This window comes from Pteronotus mesoamericanus, unplaced genomic scaffold, assembly GCF_021234165.1.
Source record: "Pteronotus mesoamericanus isolate MK-2021 breed Mesoamerican mustached bat unplaced genomic scaffold, CSHL_Meso_final scaffold_533, whole genome shotgun sequence".
NCBI lineage: Eukaryota > Metazoa > Chordata > Mammalia > Chiroptera > Mormoopidae > Pteronotus > Pteronotus mesoamericanus.
The window spans coordinates 8,007,212-8,033,324 of NW_026555320.1; the positions used below are offsets into that span (position 1 = coordinate 8,007,212).

Sequence of the window (26,113 nt, forward strand, 5' to 3'; positions counted from 1 at the left end):
CGCCAAGGGCCCTTCCTCCCCGCGAAGACAAGACACGGGCTGGCCCGTGGCCGCCCGTTCTCTGGGCGCAGAGGACGGGCGCCCGTCCCTCCCGCTCACCCCACCGTCTCTCCCTCGTCTCCGCCTTCCCTCCACCCTTCCCTGGCCCCTCTCACCGCCCCCTCAGCCCTGACCCACCGTGACGACTGGGTCCACGACGGGGCTCGGCGCTGCAGCGCACGCAGATGGAGGCAGAGGGCCCACCACGTCTTGGCCTCCAAGGCAAAAATAACGACGAGGCCCCCGGTGAGGCTCCACGCTGCCTAACGGGTCACCTGTTCCCACGAGGCACCTGCATTCTGCCAAGGCCCAGGGCCACCCAGGTTTAATGACATCATCACCATGCGGTAATACACAGGGGACCCTGCATGGCAACGGGGCTGTCTGCACCCGTCCACATGGGTGGCCCCGGCTCAGGCCTTGGCGCTGAGCTCCCGTCCGAGACCAGCGTCCAGGCGCCGGCGTCTCTGCTCGACCGCGGCGACCTGGGGAATTTCAAATGCGTTGGTATCCGCTGCCCGGGAGCCTGGGGAAAACGTGGCGTGTGCAGAACCGCAGGCTCTGCGACACCTCCATCTCTCAGAAGTGCATCTAAATGTGAAAAAAAACTTGCACTCACATCAGTTGAAATATTTAAAGCAGCTGGTGCGCTGGCCGGCACCTAGGAAGTGCTTAGAATGGTTACTTTCTTCATTAATTGCTGTTGGCCTGACATACAGCTGGATTTCATGTTATTTTGGGAAATTAGGGAGAACTGTGGTAGCTTTTTGAGGAATAATACTAGGGAGAAGTGTGGTAGAGTGCTACGAATTCAATTCCTACTCTTTCGATAGCAGGAGAAAACTTTCCCCGGCTCTCGGTTACTGCTCTGAGCTCGTATGCCGCCATCAGGGGCCGCCTGCCAGGGCAAGTCTGAGCTGTGTGCCCACCAGGCGCCCCCGAGCCCAGAGCCGGCGGCCCCTGGGCTGGGGGGGACGAACCCAGGCCTCGGCTTGCCAGCCGCCCCCGACGCCTCGCAGAGGTGAGCTTCCTCCGCGTTCCGACCGCGGTGGCCGGGGCTGGGTCTCCCCTGGCCGGCCGGCCAGGGGACAGCGCTCCTGGGAGTCGCAACGGGGGTCACAGCCGTGAACGCGCCCAATTGCAGCCAGTGGACAGAGGCCGCCCCGCCTCCGACGCTGCCCTGTGGGTTGAGTCTCATCCAACCGTCTCTGGGAGACAAGCTCCGTTCTCACCTTCATCCCAGGGGCTCAGTGAGGCTGGTGGAGGTGGAGGGCTTGCTGGGTGTTATCGACCAGGCAAGGGGTAGGCGGGGGACTTGCACGCGATCTCCTGACACCATTAACATCAAAAACACCCAACACTGGTTTGGGAAGGGAGGGTGTGCCGCACTGCGGGCGAGCTTGACGTCTACCCGCAACTCCTACCCCCAGTGTTGTCGCTTAGATATACTGGGTGCTCATTAAAGAGCTACAGGATGAACGAGCGAACGCAACACAGGTCTGTTAATTATTAAATGCGTTTTGAGTTTAACTTCAAGATATCTTAAGGCAGCAAACACACACCATACAAAGTAAACGCTAACGTCCGTTGACGTAGAGGCTAAACGTCCACTGTGCCCCAGTGTGCGCTGGGCTCTGGGGCTGAGGTGGCGGGTCAGAGAGCGGGGCTCACTCGCTGGGAGGGCCCACAGCCTGGCTGCCTGGGCTCTCCGTAACCCCTGACCCCAGCCAACCAGATCGTACGAGTTGTTTTGACGTTTCTCCACAGTCACCACGTTTGGCTCCATCGTTCGGCCACCTGGGCAAATGGAGTACAGCATGTGACTATAAGTTGGATAGACTCCGCAGTTAGGCCTCGCTGGGTTAATAGTTGCATTGCTTTGGTTCAAAGATGCAATATCTCTTCTGGCATCGGCCCCCGGCATGGTGCTTGATGCCTCCTGATGCTGTTTCCCCATCACGGCATCTCACACAGATCCGGGGAAGTGACCGCAGAGGGGAAGAGTGGCCAGTGGTTCTGCCCCGCAGCGGGCTGCCCATCCCCCACTTTTAGTCGCAGGAGACTCGTTGGCTCCGACAGCTCCCACGAGGGCAGACGCAGCCCCACAGGGCGCGGGGCACAGCCACACCTTCTGCGACGGCTTCCGGGCCCGTGAGGAAGCTGTGGCCCGTGTTCCGAGCTGGCGCTGGATCTGGAATTAGGCTGACGCCCCGAGGAAAGGCCTGCGGAGGCTCCCGTTCTCTGGGCAGCGGCGAGGATCTGCCCCCGGGGACGGTGGGCTTGGCCTGCCTCGCAGCTGCCTCACCTGCCCGCTGGGTGGCGCGCTGTCGCAGCTCATGGGGGAGGGAGGGAGCTGTTGCCCGGCCCATCTATGGATACGGCCGCCGTTTTTTAGTAAGTAGGCAATACGGTGAGGTTCCTTTGAATAAGCTTCTTTAGAAACCTTGGAACGATCTCTCAGTAGTTACACTTTGTTGGGAGTGAGAGTGAGGGGCAATGAAATTTCAAAGTAGACAGGACCGCATAGAAGTTTTATTAGGAGTTTTATAACTGAACATAAAAACGCACATTTCCTCACACAGGTGTTTCCAAGGTCAAGAACTAAAAATTCTTCCCTCCCGCCCCCCCCCCCCTTCTATCGTGGCTCCAGGTTTTCCCGGCACTGTCTTTGCAGATCCAGGAGACGACACAAAACCCACTCGGTCAACACAGATGGAAGCGCCAGGGCCGCCTTTCCCAGGAGCAGCCCGACATCGGGCGCAGGACGGAACCAGCCAGCTCCGAAGGGCCGGGCCGGAAGCCGCAGGTGCAGGGTCCCGTGGAGCTCGCCTCGCAGCCTTCGGAAGGTCCCTGTCCCTGGAGGAGGTGTGGGTCTCTAATTACTACATTTTGCTGGGGCTCAGCTGTTTCCAGCTCTGTAGAACGTTCAGGAGACAATCTCGTCTGTGTGCTTCTGGCTGCTGTCGAAGACTGTGACGAAATCCTAAAGCGCCGGGGGCCTGGGGCGGTGGACGGGGAGCCCGCGACCCGGGAGCCCACAGACCCTTCCCTTCATCAGGTGGGACAACGCTGAGTCTGTCGCGACCGTGAGCAACTGTTCGGCGCTAAAAACGACCCCAAATACAGGCTGCAAGGAGCAAAACAAAGTAAAACAAAAACTCGAAAGACTTTTTAAAAAGTTTTCTTTGTACTCTTTAAAGCTCTTTCCTCTCATTTTCTTGCCTTTATCCAAATCCACCTTCTTTCCTCTCTCCCATGTGCCCTGCGTGCGGGCCTCTCAAGGCCCTGGCGGTGGGCAGCCGTGCTGCGCTGCAGGTGACACTTGCAGGCCCTTCGGCGACGGGCAGAGCCGATCCATCTGTCCCAACCCCCAGCGCGGAGCAGCGCCGGCCCCCGAGCCTTCCGGTTCTCCAGCAGAGGGCGCTCGACGGCGGGGCTGCGGGGAAAACGCCCAGAGGGAGCCGCACAGGAAGGTCGCGGCTGTCTCCCGGGCACCTGCAGGGCGGGCCAGTCTCGCCAGCCACCTGGCTCCCCTCCCTCTTCGCGGCCTTCGGAAGCTTCGGTCCTGTGCCCTGGGGCGTTTCCTCAGGAAGGGCCTGTCTCCAAGGCCGCTAACCCCTCACCGGCTCGCGCTTTGACACATCCATTCATCCCACACGATCTGCTGCGCTGGGGTTCTGCGCCCAGGCACCAGGCATGTGCAGATGCGTGCGCAGAGTCCCTTTGGCTGGGATGACCTGTCCAGGGCTGCCACGCCTCCGGAGACAGGCGAGAGGAGGACTGAGAGCTGCCCCGAAGAGCTTTCTCTCGTGCTCCATGTCCCACGGGGACGGGTCTGCAAGGCGGCAGATGCGACCACGGCACGCGCTCCCTGCAGTCCACACACACCCTGTTCCCCGGCTTTGCTCTGCCTCCTCTCCTGCGACCACGGTGCACACCCAGGGTCAGCGATGACAAGACAGTGGCCCGGCCCCAGCCGAGGGGTGGCCTTTCCGGCTCCGGAGAGCCATCGCCAGCTCCAGGTTTCCGGCTGTGCCTGAAACGGGCACAGTCCCAGCCCTGGGCCGGCGTCCCCACAAAACAGCCCGGCAGGGGGTCCGTGCCCCCGCCTCCGCTAGGGGCGCCAGCCCCCCTCCCAGACCGACAGGCTGCCCTGTGCACGGTCCTTTCTTTTTGCGTGACCCGCCGCGCTCATTTCCGGCACCTGCCCAGCTTGGTTTGCAGACGAATTCGCGACACGCGTGAGGCTAAAGAAACCTAAAGAAATGCTCGCGGAACGGCTCTTGCGCCTCAGCACAGTGCGCACTCTCCAGGGCGGCGCCGCGCGCCGGGCCACGCAGCAGGGGCCCCTGGTGCGCAAGCAGAGCGCCGCTGTGGCGGTCACGCCCAGGCACGCAAGGGCCCCCCTGCGCACGGCAGGCGGGGCCTGCGAGAGGAAGGAAACGCACAGGGCTGCTCTCTCCTGGGGACAGGGGCCCCGCCGCAGCTGCCAAGGAAGAAAGGCCCTCCCTTCTCCACGGGCCCCTCTCTGCACCGGTCCAGGAGGCGGAGCACTCTGTCGCGAGGGGACACCTGTGTCACCCCCTCCAAACCACAGGGCCAGGCGTGGGGTCCCAAGCGCCTCTCCCGCTGTGTGATAATGCTCTTCTTCCTCACGGCTCGCGGGCCACTCTGGGAGAAACCCGCACGCTGGATGCAGGGGGCGTCTTAAAGGGGTTTTAAAAATGCATCTCCTACAAGCCCACACACAGACCATGTTGCAGCTGGATTACAGCAGCAGCTCTTATCTTTACAAGCCCTTTTGTTTCTCCTGTCATGTGAGAAATTTATATCGGGGTACGCAGTCAGAGGTTTATCGCGAGGAAGGGGATTGTGGAGGACCTCATACGCCGTTAACGTTCAGAAGACACTGTATCCCCGAATATTTCAGACACCAGGACTCACAGACAGAGGCTCCGTACCTTCCGCTCTGCCTCAGGCTCTGCGCCCCTCTCTTCCAGGAGACGGTGGCCCTGGGGGACGCCTGGGGCTGGCACTCGATGACGATGTCTCCCCCAACTTGAATAACTGAATTTCTTTTAACGGGATTTTTGGAGAAATCGGGAGCTGAAGCTGAAAACAAAATGTTCAAAACGAATGTTAAATCGCTGCCGTGACTCACCCGTCGTCGTGCAAGCTGTGACCTGGTGGACTTGGGGACTCGGGTGTCTGTACCAGAGCCCTTTCCCACGCCACCCGGCTCCCGGGGCCCGGGGTTGGTCACCGACTTACGTCTGGGCGCCCCTGCCTCCACTGGCACAGTGCCGATGGCCGCAGATAGGGCCTCGGAAACCTAGCACGGGGCTCAGGGAGCCACGCCTGTGCGGGCTGCAGCGTCCTGCCCAGGGGCACAGAGCGCGCGCTCGGGGGGTGTGACTCATGTACGTCCTGGCACTGGTCGCCGCGGTACTAGGGCGAGTGGGTGAGGGGAGAGCAAGTCAGAGAGTCACGCTCTGCAAAGTGTTTCCCGTGGCGGGAGATGGTGGCCCGTCAGACACAGAAGAGGGAGTTTTAGCCCCGATTAACGCAGCCATGGCATCCGTTCCCGCCGATCGGCCTACGTGTCCGCACCCGCATCTGCCACCTGCGTCTGCGTCCCCCTGTCTCCCACCTCTCTGGCTCTCATCCAAAGCAGTGACCCCACCGGAATGGGTCAGGAGCGCTGTATCACCATCAGCGTTTTCTCAGGCGAGGCTCTAAGTACAAAAATGCAAGTGGTCTCCTTCAGGGCGAGTGGAAATTTAGAACATACTAAGTGTTTCCACTGCGTCACCACTGACTGAAGGACGCACACATACCAGCTCACGGGGACGAGGAATCGTGAGACAGCCCAAGGGCACCCACGTCTTTCCAAGGCCAAGGATGGGGGTGCCCACGTGTCCAAGCCCCAGAGCCAGCCCAGCGACCTGAAGCTCCCAAAAGCTACAGGCTCCAGCCGCTGCTTGCCGCTCCTCCCCCACCCCCGCTGCGCTTTCCTCTGATCTCGGTGCGAGGGCACGTGCTCCCTTTAGGTGCTGTGCACCTCGCCACGAGGCTGGTCACGCCTGCGCAATTCTTGACGACATTCCTAACATTTTACACCTTGGCCTTTTTTCTCGGGGAAGCTGCAGTCCTCTGAAGGAGAAGACCTCTTCTGAACTGATGACCATGTTTGGGGCTCAGGACGCAGTGCCCGTCCGTAAAGACGAGCGGTGAAAACAACGGAGGTGCAAGCCAACGCCGCCCCCTGCGAGAGCTCGCAGAGCGCGGCCTCTCTCTCTGTCCGACCCCTCCCGCGCCTGGCCTCCTCCTCCCCCCACGGGGGCGCCCTGGGGCGAAGCCATCAACGCCACGTCCACTGTCGCCGATGCCGCGGGCGGCCCTCCCAAAAGCCGTTCCCAGACCGCTCCCTCTCAATGTTCTCCACTGCCCGGCTTGCTCTCCCGGCCTCCCTTGGGGGGCCAAGTGGGGAAAAGAGAGTGTGTGAACCCAAGTACTGAATTCAATAAAGTGTGCTCTTTGTTCAAAGTCCTGGTGAACTTGTCTCAAAACTAAATGTAAAGCTACATACGAGTAGAAATCATAGCTAAACTGTGATAATGCCCAAAGGCAATACCATACCCAACCGTAAACATCAACGATGTTCTCAATGAACCTGATGCACAAAGGGTACTGTTACAACCTTGTCTTGTCTGAGTTGGAGCCTAAGGGACAGCCAGCTGCGGGCGCTGCTGTGAAGAGTGACAACTGCCTGTCCAGCGGCATCAAGGGCAGAGGCTTCACCTCGAGGCCTCCCTCGCTCCCGCGGTCCCAGCCGCGCCAGGTGGCGGCGGCGGCGGTCCTCGGCGCCCTGCCTCTCTGCTCATGCAGGTCTCAGATGCCACATTTCTTGTTCTAAGATGCCTGTCCCCACGGCTCTGCCCACCCAGCTCCTTCTCTGCGGCTGACCTCAAGGCACACGCTCTCCTAGCAACTGGCAGTTTCCCGTGGGGCACACTCTAACTTGAGTCACCTAAGTAGCGTCGTGATGACTCAATTATCGCGTGCCCGTCCCTCACGCTGTCCACGGAGCCCCAGGGGCACGGATTACGCTCGTCTTGTTCACCACCGTGGCTCCAGTCTCTGGCACCGTGTCAACACACGATACATGCGTGTTGAACGAAAGCAGGATGACTTCATGAAGCCCCCACCAAGTGCTCACTGCGGTCATTGCCAGGCTTCTGGTCAGTGACCTAAAAGGGGGGATGCGCTGTAAGGACCTGGGGAACTTCTGCTCTTCTGACAAAAGGGATTGATAGGGTCAGTGCCATCGCCTCTATCCTCTCCCCCCGTGAGCACGGGCTTGATTTCAGGAGCTACAGCAGCCTTCCTGGAACCATGAGGCCCCGGGCACGTGGGGACTGTTTAAGGAATCGCATCATCAACTGCGGTGCCACGGCCCAGCCACGTCCGTAAACCCTTCGTTCGAGGGCCAGAGGAATCCCTGTCTGGGAAGCGCTGTAGGCTGAGAGTCCCTCTCCTTAGCTCTTTATTTGCAGCGGCAAACATCCCTGATGCCACTTTCTGAGCTGTGTCCAAACCTCAGCTGCGGCCAGCTCTTGGGGAGCCGCTTCCGGTTTGGTGCGCCCGGTGGCGGGCTCCTCCCGGAGCCCTCATGGGTTTCCCAAGCAGAATAATAATCACCTGCGTTTTTAAAAAGCTAATTGAGACATTTCCCATTATTTCAAGGGAAAGCGATTTCTAATTTACAAAAAAATTGGGTTCAGATTATGTTTAATCATAGCTTGCTAAAATGTCATGTTGAATCTTTCGGTTATAAATGAATGACTTACCTAATACTCTCAATTCTGCATTTGCATAAATTATCTGATATTTGTTTTCGGCAGCACATTGGTAGACACCAGAATCTGACACATTCAGCATAGTTATGATAAGTGTCCCGTTTTCTATTTGAATTCTTTCCTAATCAAAAAAGAAGGCATATAAAGATGCTAGTACGTTAATGTAGGCATTCTCTTAATCAGAGCACATTATGAAACGTCTGTGCAATCTACGCGATACGGTACAAGCTGATGCTTATGAAGATGTGCTGATGCACCGCAAGGCCCCGAGCAGCTTTCTGAGGTTAAAACAATGGAAACACGGTTCGTGTAATTTTAGTGGTCAGGATATTTTACGTTATCTCGTTTCTTTGAAAACTGGCATCGCTCGCGTAGAATGCATGCCAAGTTCCTGTTATGTCGGGTGGGAATAAGGCGGAACGAGCGGCCCCTCCAGTGATTCCAGGAGGCATGGCTGACCGCAGTGTTAGACACAGACATCATAATTAGAAGATTTCCTTGCCTTTCCTTCAGAACCTCTCAGGAAGGCTTGAATGTGACCACTCGACAGCCTTCTAATTTTCTAGCTGAGTCATACGCAGGAGGAGCTCAATTCTCTTTCCTGCAGCCACCGACAAACAGCCAGGGTCAGCTACGGAGCCCCGTCTGGCGCGTAGCATTGCCATTTGGAGTGCATGTTACGAAGTCGTTGAATACTGCAAATACACTTCAAACGAGGTATGTCGGGGTTCCCATCGCCACCCTCTGCAGAGAAGCAGGCTGGCGGACTCAGAGGAGGGGCCGCGCGCAGGCACGCGGGGGAAACGCCGCCGTCACGAAGGCCGCCAGCACCTCCGTTTCTAAACAACAGACGCTCTGTGCGCCTCTGGCGGGGCCACGTGTGCAAAGGAAAATGGGGAGTTGACACAATTATTTGGATAATTGGATGGGAACAGACAGCTCTGCCTCCTTTACTCTGTATTGTAGAAAAGTGTGTTTGGGGGCGGAAATGCGGAGAACCGCCAGAGTCCCCGCTCTCCCGTGCGCGCGCATGCAAGCGAGGCGCTGGGCCTGGGAACAGACAGACTCGGTCGGGAGGGCTGACTCTAACCTCCACCGGCTTCTGCGCGGCCTCAGGCAAGTGGCTAAAATCCTCTAAAACCAATTTCCTTCACCTGTGTACACACACCATCATCACATCTCTCTCATAAAGCTGTCATGAGGACAGCAGAAGGTAGGGCACGGGAGAGGATTTAACACGGCCTGTCTCCCAGGAGAGCAGCCGACGTTCACCATGGTGAGGCCGGCGACGGCGGTGAGGCCTGAATGTAAACCCGTCCCTGGCAGCATGTGACCGGCAAGGTGACCGTCTTCTCGACCCTTTGTTTTCTCAGTGGAAAAATGGAGAATAGGATGAATAGCCACTTGGAGTTCGTGTGAGGATTCAATAAATGGGTACATCGGCAGCGTCTGTTGCGTTCCCTGGCACCCGCTATATGCCTCGCAGCTGTTCGTTGTCACTGTTAGTGACAAAATCTCCCTCTCCCAGTAGGCGAGTTGGTGCCCCCGACACCTGCGCTCACCTGTGGACGGAGGGGCTCGCCGTTCTTTAGCCACGTGTACCAGGGACTCGGCCTCCCGCGGGCTCGGCACTCCCACAGCAAGCTGTCGTGGAGAGACAGGTGTGCGTCCTGGAGCCTTTGTTCCCATTCTGGAGGGGCTGTTTCAAAGAGAGACCGACAGCGGCCGTTTGGCGAGGCAGTGAGTCAAGGTGTCCCGCTCCGCGCCCAGGGCCGCCGCAGCGGCCGGAGGGAAAGGCCGAGCGGCCGAGACGGCCCGGAAATGCCGGGGCCGCGACGGGGGGCAACCGGCATCCCGTAGCAAGGATCAGGGGGCCTTTGGCACAAGACACAGGCTGTCCTTTGTCATTGTACAGCACGTACGTAACAACTTGGGAGTTGCAGGAGAAGGTCTGAGTGCAGATCAAGACCAGATAATAATAATTCCATGCTCAACCTCAGTATACAGGTTAAATTAGGAAAAGTATACCAAGTCGGCACCCTTTGTGGGCAAAGAACATTGCTCATACTTGATCTAAATGAACTAAACGTAAGTGTTACCTTTATCAGACATAATTAGGCTCAGTAGCTTGATGCATAAATACAATATAACCTCACTGCATTTCAGTGAGATGATAATCCATTTTTTCACAACTCCTACAAGGAACGAGAACGTGGGGGGTGTCCTAGTGGTTCACCACCTTAGTCCTGGGCATGCATTTTCCAAAACCTTATTTTCTAACCTGAGACAGTTCTACAGAGCAACGAGGCAAAAAGCAACAGGTGTAACTGATGATAAAGTGCCATTTAGGGGTAAGGAAGTGCTCTCCTCGCTGCCACTCATGGAGACGGGTGGGGAACGGGTGGGCTTTTCTGACGTGGATCTGGTTGCGGTAACATGCCACGGGAATGGGCGGAGGGTCCCGCGCGGCGGGCCCAGGGCAGGCAGGAAGAGCCGCGTTTCAGGGGCTTGCACGGAGCTCTCATCTTAGGCCTAACCAACAGCAGTGAGGTCTACGCCAATGCATCCAAGGTTTCCCGCCGCGAGACCACTGAGAATTGTTTCTGTATTTGTTACTGCGGAAATTACGGGAATCGGTAGTTATGAAAACTTCTTTGTAACCTAATGGTTGATGTATCAATATAGGAGGAAGCACTTTATAATTGATGTCCAATTTATAGATACCTCCATTTTGTGTTTAATCTCTTGGTTATATCTTTGTCTATTTAACAGAAAAACGAGATTAACTATTAAAAACTAGCCAAAGCTAAAAAACTTGGTGCCACTTAAAAATTCCCAGTTATATCACTATTTTATTTACAAAAGATGCTACATTCCAAAGACTTTAAGAAGCAGGATCTACTGAGAAGACTAAATAAATGTATATCTACACATATATATGTATAAATATATATATATTATATATATATATATTTGTTAGCATTGCCACAGCTATAGAGAATATCATGTAGAAAGTATTCTGGGCCATGTATAAATACAGTTTTAAAAATTTCTCTAGTATAGATCTATTGAATTTAACAAAGATCTATTTTAAAAAGCACCTAACATTGTGATAACTCTGGGGTGCATTTTATAGTTTATTTGATGGGGGCACGAAAAAAAAAGTGAGTTCCATGCAAGTGCTGTGTTCCGGCCCGGGCGAGGCGGAAGGATGGCTTTTCGGCACACGTGCCTCTCTCGCCCCTCTGGGTCCAAGAGAGCGCGCCTGGGCGTCGGGGCAAACCTGTGTTTTCAGTGACACAGTGACTCGATGTTGCTGTCTCCTACCCGTGAGCGAACAGACCCTGGGGAGGGGAGGCAGAGACTGAGGACCGCCCCTCCTGCCGCTTGCCCTTCCTCCTGGTTTCGCATACTCTCCCCGGGGTCGCTGTACGAGGAGGGCAGTCACAGGCTACGGCTGACTGTCTGACGGGGCGTGAGCGGACTGCAGTGCGCTTCGGACGGTGAACGCCTACTGCTTTCACACGATGCTGCTGTATGTGCAAGATGACCAGAACCAGCACTAGCGTGCCCAGGCCATGCTGAGATAGCACTGTGACTTAAAAACGGCCATGGCCACCGCTGACCGTTGGTTCGCCCCCCTGCCCCGGAACGTGGCTTCCCCGCCGCTCCCAGGACAGGCTCCGACGCGTGCCAGGGGACCTCCCGCGCCCTCGGCACTGCCCCCGCTCACCGTAGAACACGAGCCGGCCCTTCGCCCGGTTCCTTCCACGCAGGTTGCCCGCCGTGCACTCGTAGAAGCCTTCATCTTCCTGTTGAAAGTTCGGGATTTCAAGGGTAGCCTGGGATTTGCTGTACTTGACTTTCCCTGGCAACGGGCTTCCGTCCAACCTCCTCCAACTAATGCCGGGGACTGGACTGAACAGGTACACCTCATTAGAACACAAGCCGGTTCAGTCTTGACACAGCAGGTAACAGGAGAGTGTCCTTAAAAACAACTCCCAAGGAAAAAATCCAATTAATCGGTCGCATGGAGGCTGGTTTCGGTCACACAGTTACCCCCCACGCCGACGCCCAGCGCCTATGACACCCTCCCTAAGGGCCGCCGCGGCCAGGGAACGGATCGGCGGCCGAGCCGGGCGTGCTCTCCGCCCTCACGGTGCTGGCACGCTGGTGGAGTAACATGCGGCGAACAAATAATAGGAAACGGCTGTATTTGTAAATTTCCATAAGGGGGACAATTCCTGAGGCTGCAGAGAGAGTCACAGCAGACTAACTCAAACACAGTGTTCGGGAAAGTCTTTAGCGGACGGGGCAGTCTAGAGGAGGCAAGCTCTCTCCGTATTTGCAGATTCTGAGGGAAAAATGCGGACTCTGGTGAAGCTAAACCAGTGCCAGCGGACAATGTCAGACAGGCAGCGGGCGAGCGAGGTTAGCGGGGGCGGGGGGCCAGTATAATAAAGGCTCCCCGTGCATTGGGGGCGCAGGCTCTGTACCCTCAAAAACGTGCCTGGGACCCCATTTAAACAAAAGGAGAACAGTAACGTGAGAGATGACTGCACACCGTACCCTGTCTCCTGTTAGAATTTATGAAGAGTTCCTTTGTTTCTACGAATTTAACTTAATAGCATGTATCTAATATCATGAGTCTAATAGGAATACATTTTTAATATGTAAACTTAATGTCTAACAAGAAAGAATGGCTTTAGAAATCTGTGGAGTAGGAGGCCTCTCTTTTACAGGTATAACGTAAAGAAATGCCGGCTAGAAATAAAATTACAACAGGACACTATTCCCCACCAAACCAGACACTTACGAAGCCGGTCCCCGCCCCGTTTACATCGACCTCTTCCCTTCCCGCCCGGCCCGCCGCCCTTCATTCCCTCGGCGACTGTCAAGGACTAAATATGTATGTTCTGAATCTATTTTCAATTCATAGTGATAATAGAATGACTTTTGCTGAGCCAAATCGCCAACTTTGTAGAAGCAGCGGCTTCCTTCAAGTCAGCAAAAGCAACGGGGGAGACCTGTCTACCCGCGTGCAGACGAGAAGGGGCTGATGCGACTCTGCGGTGTTCGCGCCATGGAACTGTCCCCAGGGGATGCGGGGATGATCCGGGAGAGGCTTCAAAGAAAACACGGAGACGGATAAAGCCCCAGGACTGTCTGATCGGCCAAGGAGAGCGATCCTTCCGTGCAAATCACAGATGCTGTCAGCGTGGACAACCACGCGTGCGCCCACGCCTGCGCCCACGCCTGCGCCCACGCCTGCGCCTCAGGGAACACGGCCCTCAATCACTGTTCGATTTCATCTCTTTGTGTCCAAATTACCAGAGAGCTACAAATACACCTTGAATTTCAACACAAAATAGAATCATTATCATCCTAAAGTTAGTTTCTGTCCTTTTAAAAAGCCCTGACACCACCCAATGAGGCTGACATTTCGGCGAGAGGGCACCTTCCCGCCCACCGTTAACCTCAGGTAACTGGTTTCCTGTCCGGGCGCTTCACAGGCCGCCAAACCAGCCCAAGCGAAACGAAGTCCCAGAGGAGAACGCATTTACATAGAAGGATCATCGCCAGGTCTCCCGCATTCTGTAGCGTGTGCAGAACTACCCAGTTTTTAGAAATACATGTCATGCATCTGTGAACATATGAAAAGTTATTACCTCTGGGTTGGGAGGATGCGAATGTCTTTTTTTTTCCCATTTTCTATTTTTCTCGATTTTCCATTATTTCCCTACAATGAGCACATATTACCCATGTAATGAAAAATTCTAAGAAAATGTATTTACCAAGAGAAAAGTAGAGGCTCTGACACTTGTCTGAATGAGCGACCTTTCATCTTCTTACGACAGTGTATCTCTGAGGTTTGAGGTTTATGGCAGAGACATGCAATGTATTGAAGTGGAAAAGCTTTTAATCTCAAGCAATCAGACAGAAAATAATTTCAGTAAAGAGTATTCTTCCCGTACTTATATAATTGTTCTTTATTTTGATTGTGAAGACCTAGGTCAACTTTTAACATAGCTGTCTAAATCTCTGAGCCCGTAACAGGCGCGTTTGATATTTACTAATAGCGGCGCTAAGGGTATCGCAATGGAAAGCCACTATTTCCACGCCCGCACAGTGCCAGGCTGCACACCTGGGGATGACGTGTCCCCAGTCTCGTTGGCTCTCCCTGCCACTGAAGAGGGCCGAGCTGGGCTCTGTGTCGGCTCCTCTGCCTCCCAGACGGACCCCACAGCCCCTGCAAGCCACCTCCCCCAACAGCTTTGCCGTCTGTGGATCTACGGAAGGCGAGTCTCCATCTTCAGGGACCCACTTAAGTGGGGGGAAGAAGAACAAGTCCCACCTACCTCAACTATTCGGATGCCCCCGGCCCCAGTAAAGGAACTCAGGGAAGCCATGGAAGCCTCTCTGGACGCACCCCAGCCCCCCGGGGATGAGGAGGCCCATCGGCTCCAGGTGCCCCCCTGCCGTAAGCCATCCCACCTGCAGAAACCTGCCATTCGGGGGCCCGCTGCCCTGCCAGTGACAACTTCTCCCCACCTCCTGGTGGTGGTGTTTTTTTTTAATCTTCACAAATAAGATGTAGAAATCGATCTTGGATACAAACATCAAGACAGAGAACAATCTGGGGCAAGTCCCTCGTCCGCAGGTTCCTGCGCGGAGGTGAGGCCCTCAGGAGCCCCGGAGTCCAAGGCAGCGCGGCCAGAGCCTGGCCTGATGGCCTTCCCATTTTCTAAACCAGGGCTGCCTGCCCTGGGGCTCCTCGCCGTTGTGAAAGGCACCCAGAGAACGAAAGCCGAGCTGCTGCCCCCTCCCCCCATCCCTGCCCCCTCCCCCGGCCCTCGGTTCCACGCTTCTCCCGAGCGAGCGTCTCCCTCAACAGGGACGGGCCCACACTCTCTCATCACTACTGTGTCCTCAGCGAGCAGCCTATTAATTGCAGCAAAGAGAGAGAGACATTTTTTAACCATCTGGCTTAGCTCACCCTTAATTGGAAGTTAAATTAAAGCCCTCCACACACTAGTAGGAATTGTGTTTCAATTCCATACTTTCAACCCATAAATAGAATTTTCATTGCTCGTACCATTTGAGAAGGCGTCTATTTCTCGCCTGGATTTGTGAAACCTCATTATCTACAGCTTAAATCCAGCCCATACCAAGTTTGTAGCCAGGAACTGGGAGAGAGAACCTGTTTTCTAAGATGCTCACATTGGGATTATTCTGAACTTGAACCTCGTTTCCAAAAATCCTATCAGTGGCCGATTGTTATCGGAGAGACTGGAGCCGAGTAAGAAAACCAGCCAAGAGCCTTTGTTAGAACGTCAGGCTGCTTGGCCAGCTTCTTGCATTTCCCAGCTGGAAATGTCCGTACAAAGAGCCTCCCGTGGAAGGTGGTCCTCGGGGGACACAGCGGGCAGAGGCAAGTCCTGCAGGAAAGCCACCTCGGCGCCCTGGAAGGAGGCACGCGCCTCGCCGGGGCCGTGCCGGCCACAGCCTGGGGGCCAGGTGGCGTCCACGCGTGTCTGCCTCGGGGGAAGGCTCGTGGTCGGCGGAAATCCGTCCGCTGGCCAGACCCCGCCACGCAGTCCGCGGAAAAGCCGCCATGACTTGCTTGTGGTACCAGCGGCGCGTGCACACAGGGTAAAACCAAACAGGCAGCTTGTGCGTGGCAGAACGCAGGTACCCAACCCCCGGAGCTTCGGCTTTCTCCCAGCCTTTCCCTGGAGGGGGCGGGGGCGTGCCCACGGCTCCCTGAGAGGCTCAGATGAGGATGTGAAGTGTGAACCAAAAATGAGGCTCGCTAGACTGCTTCTTACCAGGATTCTCAAATGGGGACGGGGGATCCTGTTATCCAAAGATGCCCTCAGAATTTCATTGCCATTTTCTACTCCTCTAGACGGCAGTCAGGTAAGTGCTCACTCACATGCGAGCCACTGTCTCCAGCCCAGCAGGGCTGCCCAGGGCCGGTGTTGTGGAGCCGCTACCTAACAGCCTGTCCGCCATCTCTCTTTCCCTCTCTTCAAGGCATGGCAGGGCAGACTGTCAAATGACGTTTACTTCAGGAAGAGGGGTTGTGTTTGAGAAAACGCCACGTCCAGTGTTGATACGGCAGCAAGCGCCGGCAGCTCGTGACGAGCTACCCCGAACGTCTGCACGCGTGTCGAGGGGCCGCACCTGGGGGGAGTCCAGTGAGGCCCGGGACCCCGCCCGTGGGACCCCGGCCCGCAGGCTGTCTCTCAGCCCGGCCCGGACCCCTTCCCGCTCAGTGCCCCGCCCGAGCTCCCTGCGCTCTCTGGGTTTCCTCAGCTCTGTGATGGTACTACTATTACTCATACTAATAATGACCCCTATAATGATAATAATAATAGTGACTTCGTATGGTTGTTGGGCACGAAATAAGTGCTCAGTACAATCCCCCCCCGCTCCTGCCTGCCCTCTGGGCCATTTCTCCTGCTCACTCCTCAGCTGGTGTCCCCAGAAGCAAGTTGGAGTCTGGGGGCCACGGTTCAGCCCCACCTGGGATTCTACTGCCACTCTATACACAATACTAACCATAAACCAATCCCTCTCCAACCCCGCGAGTGCTGTGCTGCTCCGTAGGAGAGAAACGCGGCCATGCGGTCCAGGCAGGCGAGGGTCTGCAGGTGTGCGCATCGACAGGCGCGGCCTCGGCGACGCTGCAGCCACAGGTGCATGCGCGCAGGCCGAGAGGGAGTGCAGACCGCGATGTGCAGCATTTAACCGTCCTATTTTGAGTGTGTCCAACGCTTCCCTGAGCGCGCAGTGTGTCAGGCCCTGTGCTCGGTGCGTCCCTGGGACCCCGTGAGGCTGTGAGACGCGGGTCTGTCGTTGTTCACGCGTGGGGACGGGGAGAGTTCGGGGCGCAAGCCCAGCATCACGCAGAAACGTCAACACTGGATCGGAAGCGCAGCGGGTCCTCCCACAGAGACTGCGCTCCGGGCTGTCCTGCGTCGCGGCAGCGACAGGGTGGACTCAGGGCGTGGGACGTGCGCTTAGAAACGCAGTTTTCTCACCTAATGAACGAATAAGTTCAACAACCGTGGGCGGGCGTCGGGGGGGTAGAATTCCTTTTTTCCACAGGCCAAAAGGTGAAATCATAGGTGTTTGTGGTTTGTTTTTAACACATTGAGGTGCCTCCAAATTCTACCCCAGGTCCTAGAGATGGGTTCCAAGGGCAGCTGGGAAAAGGAAACAAGCAACTTCACTTCCTTCAGCTCAGTGCCAACTTGGATAGGAAAGCCTTCTCCCTGCTACGGCTGACGACGTGACAGGTAAGAGGTCAGGTCTCCGGAGGAAGGCGGCGGCTGGCTGGCCCGGAGGGGCGGGGGCTGCCTCCGGAGGGTGGGCGTTCTCCTCCTCGGGCACGCCTTCATTTCAGAAACAGCGCTGTCACATTCCAAGTTCCGTTTTGGGGGGAAAAAAATGAAAGCAAATGTTTGACGTCGGCCTGAGAGTCTCTCCGTGAGATCCGAAGGGGTCGTAGGGAGGCGGGTCCCCGGGTGTGCGGGAGCCGCTCCGCGACTGTCCTCCAGGAGACCTGGCAGCAGCTTCCCGAAGTCTCAGGGTATTATGCTCCCTTCCTCCCTGTGGTTCTGGTTCTCTCAAAACATACTGAGAGGTTCCCGCGGAGGTGGGCAGAACAGAGCCGTGAGAACATCCATCACATCGTTGTCCAGGAAAACAGAAAACAGAATCGAGAAGCCTGGCTGAAGATACGGTGCAGACGCCCTGCTGTCATTACAAACGAGGGACAGGGACCGTTCGTGACCTGCAGACATGCTCGTCGTAATGTGTATTTTAAAATGCTTTAAAAAGCATTTTACAGAAGAATGTGCACCGCATTATAACGATAGTATGGAAAATAGAATGAAGAATTAAAGAATATATGCATCAAAATACTAAGAGTAGTTATGCTCTGGAGGAGGAATTAAGTATAAAGCTAATTTTATGTTCTTCTTTCTGTTTGCCTGTTTTTTTATAATTTTCTCAACGTGTTTGGGAGAATACAAAACAGATAAACCTCACTCGGTGCTGAGTGTTTTGCTTTGCGGGAAAGCTCCACGGGACACACTTTCCTGCTCCACGTCTCCCCCGTGTCCCCGCCCCCGCCCTGCGCCGGCACACTCCCCGCCCCCCGCCCCGCCAACGCGGGCAGCGCCCCCGCGCCCCTCGGCCGCGACTTGCCCGGCCCTCGGCTGCACCTGTCTCCTTCGGCCTCGCTGGGTGCGTGCTCCATGCTTGTGTGGGAGTAATTCGGTTGAGAAGTAAGTGTGTGTCATTGAAAACAGGAAGCCAACAGAGAAAATCAACAAAAACCAAGTGTTGGTTCTTTGAAAAGATCAATAAAATTGATACATCTCTAGGCTACACTAAGCAAGGGGGAAGAAAAAAAGAGAGAAGGCAAAACCTCCATCAGAAATGAAAAATGCTTCATTACTACTGACCCATGAACATTAAAAAGATGACTTAGATGAAACTTTACCAGTTTCTTGATAAGTACAAATTACCAAATTCTCAGGGGGAAATGAATCATCTGAATAGACCTATGACTACTAAAGAAATGTGATAAATAATTAATAATTCTCCAAAACAGAAAGCACAGACCCAGTTAGATTCACTGGTGAGTTCTCCAAACACATAAGAAAAAAATAGTAATTATCTATAATCTCTTCCAGAAAATAGAAGCAGAGAGAGCCATTTCTAATTTCTTCTATGAGGCCAGCATTTTCCCAATACCAAAAAAAGATAAATATGTTTCAAGAAAGCAAAGCGACAGGCCAGTGTCTTTCATTAACATAGATGGAAAAATCCTCAACCAATATTCACAAATTAAATACACCAATGGTTGAAAAGATCTATACACCACAATCGAACGGCTCTTTCTCCGTGTGCAAGGCTGGCTCAATATTCGCCAACTAATGTATGCAATCCACTGTTCAGCAACAACAAAACAATCACATGACCTTATCAAGTGGTATAAGCATTTGGAAAGAGCATTTGGAAAAAGGCAACACCCAATCACAATAAAAACTCAAAGCAAACTAGGACTACAGGGGGGCTTCCTAAGCTTGCTGGAGAATGTTCACAAAACGCAAAGAGCTGACGGCACTCCTGACGGTGAGAAACCGAATGCTTTCCGCACTGACTCCGGAAAAAGACGGGGATCTCCCCACTCACCACTTATATTCACCACTGCATTAGAAATCTGCACCAAGACAATAACACAAGAAAAAGGAAATAAGTTGGAAGGGAAGAAACAGCGCTGTCTTTGTTCACAGATGACGATGTAAGAAATCTGAAAGAATTGACAAACAATAAGTCCACAGCTCATGAACTATTGTAGCAAGTTCACAAGCTAGAAGGGTAATGTAATAAGATCAATTATTTTCCTTATACCAGAAATGGAACACTGGATTTTGAATTAGACAATTAAAATACAATTTAAAATATAGTACTGTTTACAGTATTGTAATGAGCCTAAATGAAATATTTAGGTTTAAATCTAACATAATATGTATAGAATCAATCTGTGGAAAACTGCAAAACTCTCATGAAAACAATAAAAGAATAAGTAAATAAAGAAATAGTCCATGTTCATGGGATAGAATACTCAGTACTGTCAGTAAGCGAATTCTTCCCAACTTGTTCAACAGATTCAATGCAATTCCAGGTAAAACCTCAGTAAGCTATTTCGTGGATTATAGACAAAGCAAGTCTAAAGTATATATGGAGAGGCAAAAGAGAAAGAATAGTCAACACAATACTGAAGGAAGCCGGGGTACTGCCACTGCCCAGTTCTCAGACGTGCTGTAGAGCTACTATGACTTGGACAACGTGGTATCGGCAAAAGAATAGACACAGAGATAAACGAGGTGGAAGAGCAAACAGACACTAATGTAGTCCACATGGCTGACAAAGGAACAGAGGCACATGCAATGACAAAGCCTTGTCTTTTCAACCAGTGCTGGACAATCGACATCCATGTGCAACAAAATGAGACTAGACACAGGCTTCACATCCTTCACAAAAACTAACTCAACACGGGCCGCAGAACAGAATGTAAAACACAGGCTATAAACCTTCTGGAAGACAACAGAGGGAGTCTAGGTAGCCTTGGATCTGACAATGAGTTTTTAGATACAACACGGCAAGCATGATCCACTAAAGAAAAAATAGGTAGGTTGGATATCATTAAAATAAAAAATGTGTGCTTTGTGAAAGACGCTGGTAGGTAATTCAAAGACAAGCCACGGCCAGCAGAAGACATTAGGGAGACACATATTTCACAGAGGATTTATATCCAAAATACGCAAAAAACTCAACAATAAAAAAAATCCCAATTAAGAAATGCCCAGGGATCTAAGCAGACATCACACACACACACACACACACACACACACACGCATCGCACACGTAGGCACGCATACAGAAACACAGAGATACATTCACACACAGCACACACGCAAACACAAGATGACAAACATTAAAATATATCTAACTCCTTCATGATTAGGAAATTGTAAATTAAAACAACAAGGTGGCACTCTATGTAGAGTAAAGGGATAAACTTAAAAAAGAACCAACAGCCTGACAATATGAAGTGCTGGCGTGCGTGGCGAGCGACCGGAACTCTCATTCATTGCTGGCGGTGAGGCAGAGTGAGGCGGCGCTGTCGGAGCGGAAACGCACTCGCGAGCAATCCGAGGGGAGTAGCATGGGCCACGGAGTAACGGGCTTGAGGTGGGGACATCGGTAAGAACTTCTGTTTACCTAGTACCTACGGAGAGCTATACAGGGGCAGCTTTAGAGATGTGTGTATATACTTAGGCAGCACACACACATAAATCTCTAATGGCACTACTGTCTTTAAGGGGCCAATGAATGGCACTTAGATGCAACAGAAGAGCTAAAACCCAGATCCTGGTTTCTAAGGCCGTCCCCCAGTAAAAGGAACCAGTGCCTTTTCTGGAGAATGGCTGGGTCCAGGCCTGGGAAGGAACGTGGCAGGTGAGCCCGAACCCCGTGGTAGGGCCAGGCAGTAATAAGGTGGTGGAGACCGAACAAACAAAACAACCCCAGACAAAATAAAAACAGCAGGACCCAACCGAAAGAGTCCCAATGACAAGAGCCGAACCAATTTGAGCAGCAAAATAAAGCAGTATTGGATCATAACCCAAGGTATTAAATAAGTGTCCACGGGTCAGAAGGGACAAGAGACACACCCCATGCAGCCAAATCCGAACAAGTGACGCAGATTCAATACCCTCGGTCTCTTCGAATTCAACGTCCGCACTCGTTCCAGAACGCAACGCTGCCTCGGCTGGTCAGGGAGCGCACTCACAGAGCAGTCTGTCTGGGGTGGATGTGTGCGTGCGCGTTTGCCAAGGCGTAACGTCTTTCAATTTCTCAGAGATCGACTGGAAGATGTGTCAGAGCTCAGATCCACATGCGTGCATGCCCGACAGAGGGAGCTCACCTGTGGGACTTACCAATACATTTTATGCTGAACAGCGCACTGTCAGGATGAAAGACAAAACAACCAGCAAGAATCTAAAGATGAGGTTTCACTGTGCGCTCTGGGGCAAACGGGGCCTGGGAAGCTGCTCTGCTCTGTGTCTCCTCCATGCAGCGCCTGGTGATGAGGCCCACGCTTATCCAGACATCAAACAGGACATTTTAAGATGCCTCTCTGATAACTTTACACCAACCGGTAAAGGCCTAAAAAATCTGAATGCACCTTTAACTTAAGAAACCTATCGCCCCCCCTCCCCGAGAGCCCCACGTGGCCTTCCTGTGGTGCAGCCTGTTGCAGCATCCCTGGGAGCAAGAAGAGACGCAGCCCTCAGCCAGCGGCTCCGTCCTCTGAAAGTTCCAGAACACCTGGAAAAGCCTTGGCGAGACCTCAGATTTATTGCTTGACGTTAATAGCCAGGCTGGATTTCTTTTCCTCCATAAATTAGAAAAACTAACTAAGATATACATGCCTACATAAATACAGTCCTCTGCACGGGGCTCTGGAATACACAGGGGCGTTCGGCCCGGCTGCGGCCTTTATTTACATCCCGGAGCGCCGTCAGCGAAGTCCCTAAATTAAGGAGGAAGAAAAGGGGACCGTGTGCGGCTGCGCAGCAGAGCAGGGCGAGAGTTACGGAGGATGCCCGGTTACCTCCTGCCCCGGGAGCCCAGGCCGGTCCTTCCTCCAAAGGAGACGCAGCCAATCAGCCCGGCAGACGGGCCCGCGCAGCACCCGCGTCCCGAGCTGCCTGGCGTGTCTGCGGCGCGATGAACGCGCGCAGCGGAGAGAATCAAGCGCCTGCCGTGGCAAAGACGCGGGAAGAGCCGAGTTAGCTCTGCGGTCAGGAAGGCTTTGGAGCCCAACGCAGAGACTCACACCGGAGAGGTCCGGGCCGTGGGCGGTCCCGCCGGCGTCTGAAGCTTTGTCATCATCAGCCCAGGGTGGCTGACGGCAGTTGGAGTCGGCGAGTGGGCAGCCCGGCCGGCCTTCCCTGGCCTTGCCCTCTGTCCCCCTGCCGCCGCCGGCGGTGGCCGTGACTGAGGCGGTGGCCGCGACCGAGCTGTGCCTCCTGTCTCACCCTCTGCACTCGGCTGTTCTCAGTGGTGGCGGCGGGGGCCCTGCTCCCCAGAGCCCGGCCCTGCCTGATGTTTGGCAACACTTCTTCTCATGAAAAAAAAGGCCCGAATTTTTAAAAAAGCTGTTTTCCAAAAAAATTTTAATCTTAAATATATAATATAAATTACTGGTTGCTGATACATGAGCGATGACAGAAACTCTAAAGAGAAAATATCTCCGTATTTCCATTCCCCAGGTAAAATCTTTTTAACATGGTGCTGAACATTTTCAAGCCCTTTTGCAGGAAACCGTTTCCGGAATTGAGGGCTAACTTCGTCTGTGTAGGAGGCGTTTGCTTACACATCGAACCACAGAGCGATGTCAATACAGTGCTTAGGGGCGGGAGACCTGGAGTCCGGGTCAGGGAGATTTAGATTTGGACCCCAGATCTCATGCTGACCAAGTGATGCGGTTTCTCTCAGCATCACCTGGCTTCCGGCGAGGCCGAAGGAACGGGCCGCACGTACCCTCCTGCTGGAAAAAATTAGGCAATGGCACAAATGTATGGAAACGAACCTAATTCCAGAAATAGGGCAACAGGAAGCCCAAAACCATGGTCCCTGAAGTGAGCCACGGGGCCCCTGGCTTTCTGTCCTCAGGCACTGCCCAGGTCAGAGAGGAGGAGGGAGGACACGCCCAGGACGTGGCCGCGGCACCGAGGCGAGGGGATGGGCGGACTGCGCCGCGGCACGACAGGGCTTTGGAGAGGACGGAGCCGCGAACCGAAGGCGAACCGAAGGCGCGCTGGACGCCTGCCTCGGACACCTGTCCCGGGGGTCCCGTCCGGCGGGACTCAAGCAGAGAGGGAGGACGCTGGCGCGCCACCGTCCACAGGAGCGACTTTGTGACCACGCGGCGCACCAGGCGAAGGTGTGTCTGAGTCGCGCACCAGCCTGAGACTGACGTCACCTCCTCATCTACCCACAGGAAGCTTGCCTCAGGCCACAGGGAGGTCAGCCCGCTCCCCAGGAACAGACTCCGATCAATACAATCTAATACCTCTGATAAGCACAGCCCAGCCCGGCATTCAACAACCTGACACCTAGTCTGTAATTCAATCCGAACGACGAGATAACCGGAACGAGAAACGCGACGAGGGGAAGGAGCAGGCGAGGGAGACGAGGTGACGGAACGAGCCAAAGCAAACAAGGGCATCCACATGGTCCGAGGGCCTCCGTGGCGAAGCGGGGCAGCCGCAGAGCAAGGCGCTGGCGTCGGACAGCAGACTCCAACGAGCAGCGAGCCCCCGGAGAAACCCGGACTCACGGGGAGGCAGGGCAGCGGCAGAAGCCAAGCGCGGCCACCGCAGTAACGCGGCCTGCGTCTGAGCCCAGCGCGCCTAGGATCTCCTCATTCGAGCTCTTTAACCTGGTCTGCACGTCTGGGTTGCAAAGAGAAAATGCAAGGCCGTTAACAAGCACCGCGGGCAGAGGCAGAGCAAGCCCTGGAACCAGCCTCCAGCGCGGCGCCTGTTTTGGAATTACCAGGCTGCGGGTTTAAAATTACCCTGATGGGTGTGCTCAGGGGTCTTATGGACAGGCAGGCAACAGGCAGGGCCAGGTCACTGAGGTCAGACAGCACCGCAAGGAAATGCTAGAAATAGAAAACAGTGTGGGAGAAATGAGTGTGCCTTCCCGAGGCTCTGCCGCGGCTGAGGAGAGAGGGTAGAAACCTCCCAAACTAAGATGCGAACACAAGAAAGAATGCAAACACCAGCCACCGCAAAGGAAAAAGAATCGAATATCCAAGAACTGGAGGCACCAAACGACGCCGTAGATGACCAACGGGAATAAAAGAAGAACCAGGAGGACTGAACATTTGAAGCTGTGACAGCTAGTTGTAGGGTTTCCCAGGATCAGTGACAGCTGCCCCACTATCGAGCCTGGAAGCTCAGAGAACAAGGAGCAAGACAAGCCCCCAAACAACGTACACATGCAGGAGAAGAGGCGTTTCCTGGGATAAAGGGGCTCTCCCTGAGCTGGGTGAGTGTGGGCGCTACATCCCGCAAACAGTGAGTGAAAACCAGTCCGCGTTCCAGGAACCATCTTAGGTCCTAAAGTAAAACAAACAAACAAACAAACAAACAAACAAACAAACAAACAAAAAACAGGTCTGGGGAGAGCAGGACCTTGTCGGGGGTCCAGGGCACGTGTGCTGGGGTCAGGCACGCAGAGGACACCGCGGACCGAAGCTGCCCCCACGGGCTCGAGAGCGGCAGCACGAACCGTTTCCTCAACACCCTGAGTTCGCAGCTGGAAGCCCAGCGGGACGGGCTCCCAGCTCTGGCGCCCTCTCTGACGCTGAGCTGGGACGGTCCCTCGTCAGGCGCACCCCGCCACCGTGCGAGAAAGCGAGGGCGTGCTCCGCACATGTACGAGGACTTGGACAGCATGTACACTCTTAGTCTACCTGTGTCACAGATGACAATTTTTACATGCAATTCTTGAGAACTAGCCTCCGCCCTTGTTTGTTGTTTATTATGTATGAGTATTTTTTAAATTTCAGGAATCCACGTGTCCTGACATTAGATATGATAGACTAAGCTATTGATGTTCTTTTCAGATGCTCTCTTTTTACTAGTTTTCTTTTTAAATAAATCATCTAATTCTCAAAGTATTTTTCTGAGTTTTTTTTTTTTTGTAACTTTAGATTCTGAGAAAGCTTGAAAATGGTACAAAGTCCGAAATATCTTAAAAGGCAGGCAAACAAAAACTGTAACGTAAAGTCCCCATTTTTCACTTTCTTAAGTTAGTCAATAATTATTAGGCAAATACTATGGGATCAGCACTAAATGAAAATAAAATACGGTCTCCCCATGAAAATAAACGGGAAGAGCGGAAGACAGGACTTCCGCGTGCGGGCAGGGACCCCCGGCGTGCGCTGAGCAGCACCCGGGCTCCCTGCTGTGTGCCCTAAAACCAAGATGGAGGCTTGACAGGGTGTTTTCCGTAGCTTGAGCCACAAATCACTGTTTCTGCATGTGATGACCACCCTGGGAACAGACCCAGCATTCGGGGGGAAGCCCTCAAAATTGCTAGTGAGAGTCTAGTCTGCCACCCTCCAAGGTGCGCTGTGTGGCCGAGCGGACGCAGCCGCACGTGGGACCCGGCCCGGCCCGCGGCCCCGCGGCCCCGCGCCCCAGCCGCACGCCGGGTCCCTGCGCGCACGCAGGCTCAGAACCGGCCGACCTAGACCGCTCGCCCCTTTGCCCCTTGGGGGCTCGTGTCCCTAGGCGTCCACTGAGGTGGCACAGCCCCGAACGGAGAGAGGCGGCTGGCTATGATGGGCCAAAGAGCGGACGTTCGGCGGCCCTGAAAGCGTCCCAAACCCGTCTCCCGGGGCCCCGCCGCGCCGCGGCAGCTTTGGCTCCATTCTGATCGTTCCCCGGGAACAGGGGCCCTTAATCGGTCTTGTTTTGGACACTGCGATGTGAGGCTCTCATTGATAGTCAGTGCCGGTCACTTCGGCAGGAAACCCCGTGGGCGGGCCCTGTGGGTGAGGCGCAGACCAGGGCAGCGCAGGGGGGCGGCCCGGACCCCGCCTCTTGCAC

The 26,113-nt window shown here is 54.4% G+C and overlaps 1 protein-coding gene across 1 annotated transcript in view; it reads right to left on the reverse strand.

The window, feature by feature from the left end:
• CNTN6 (contactin 6) overlaps positions 1–26,113 on the reverse strand; it is a 143,106-nt gene that overhangs the window by 50,725 nt on the left and 66,268 nt on the right. The window contains 4 exon segments of the mRNA XM_054594617.1: positions 5,001–5,151; positions 7,890–8,019; positions 9,461–9,597; positions 11,632–11,816. Of these exon segments, the coding sequence (XP_054450592.1) occupies positions 5,001–5,151; positions 7,890–8,019; positions 9,461–9,597; positions 11,632–11,816 (603 nt within the window).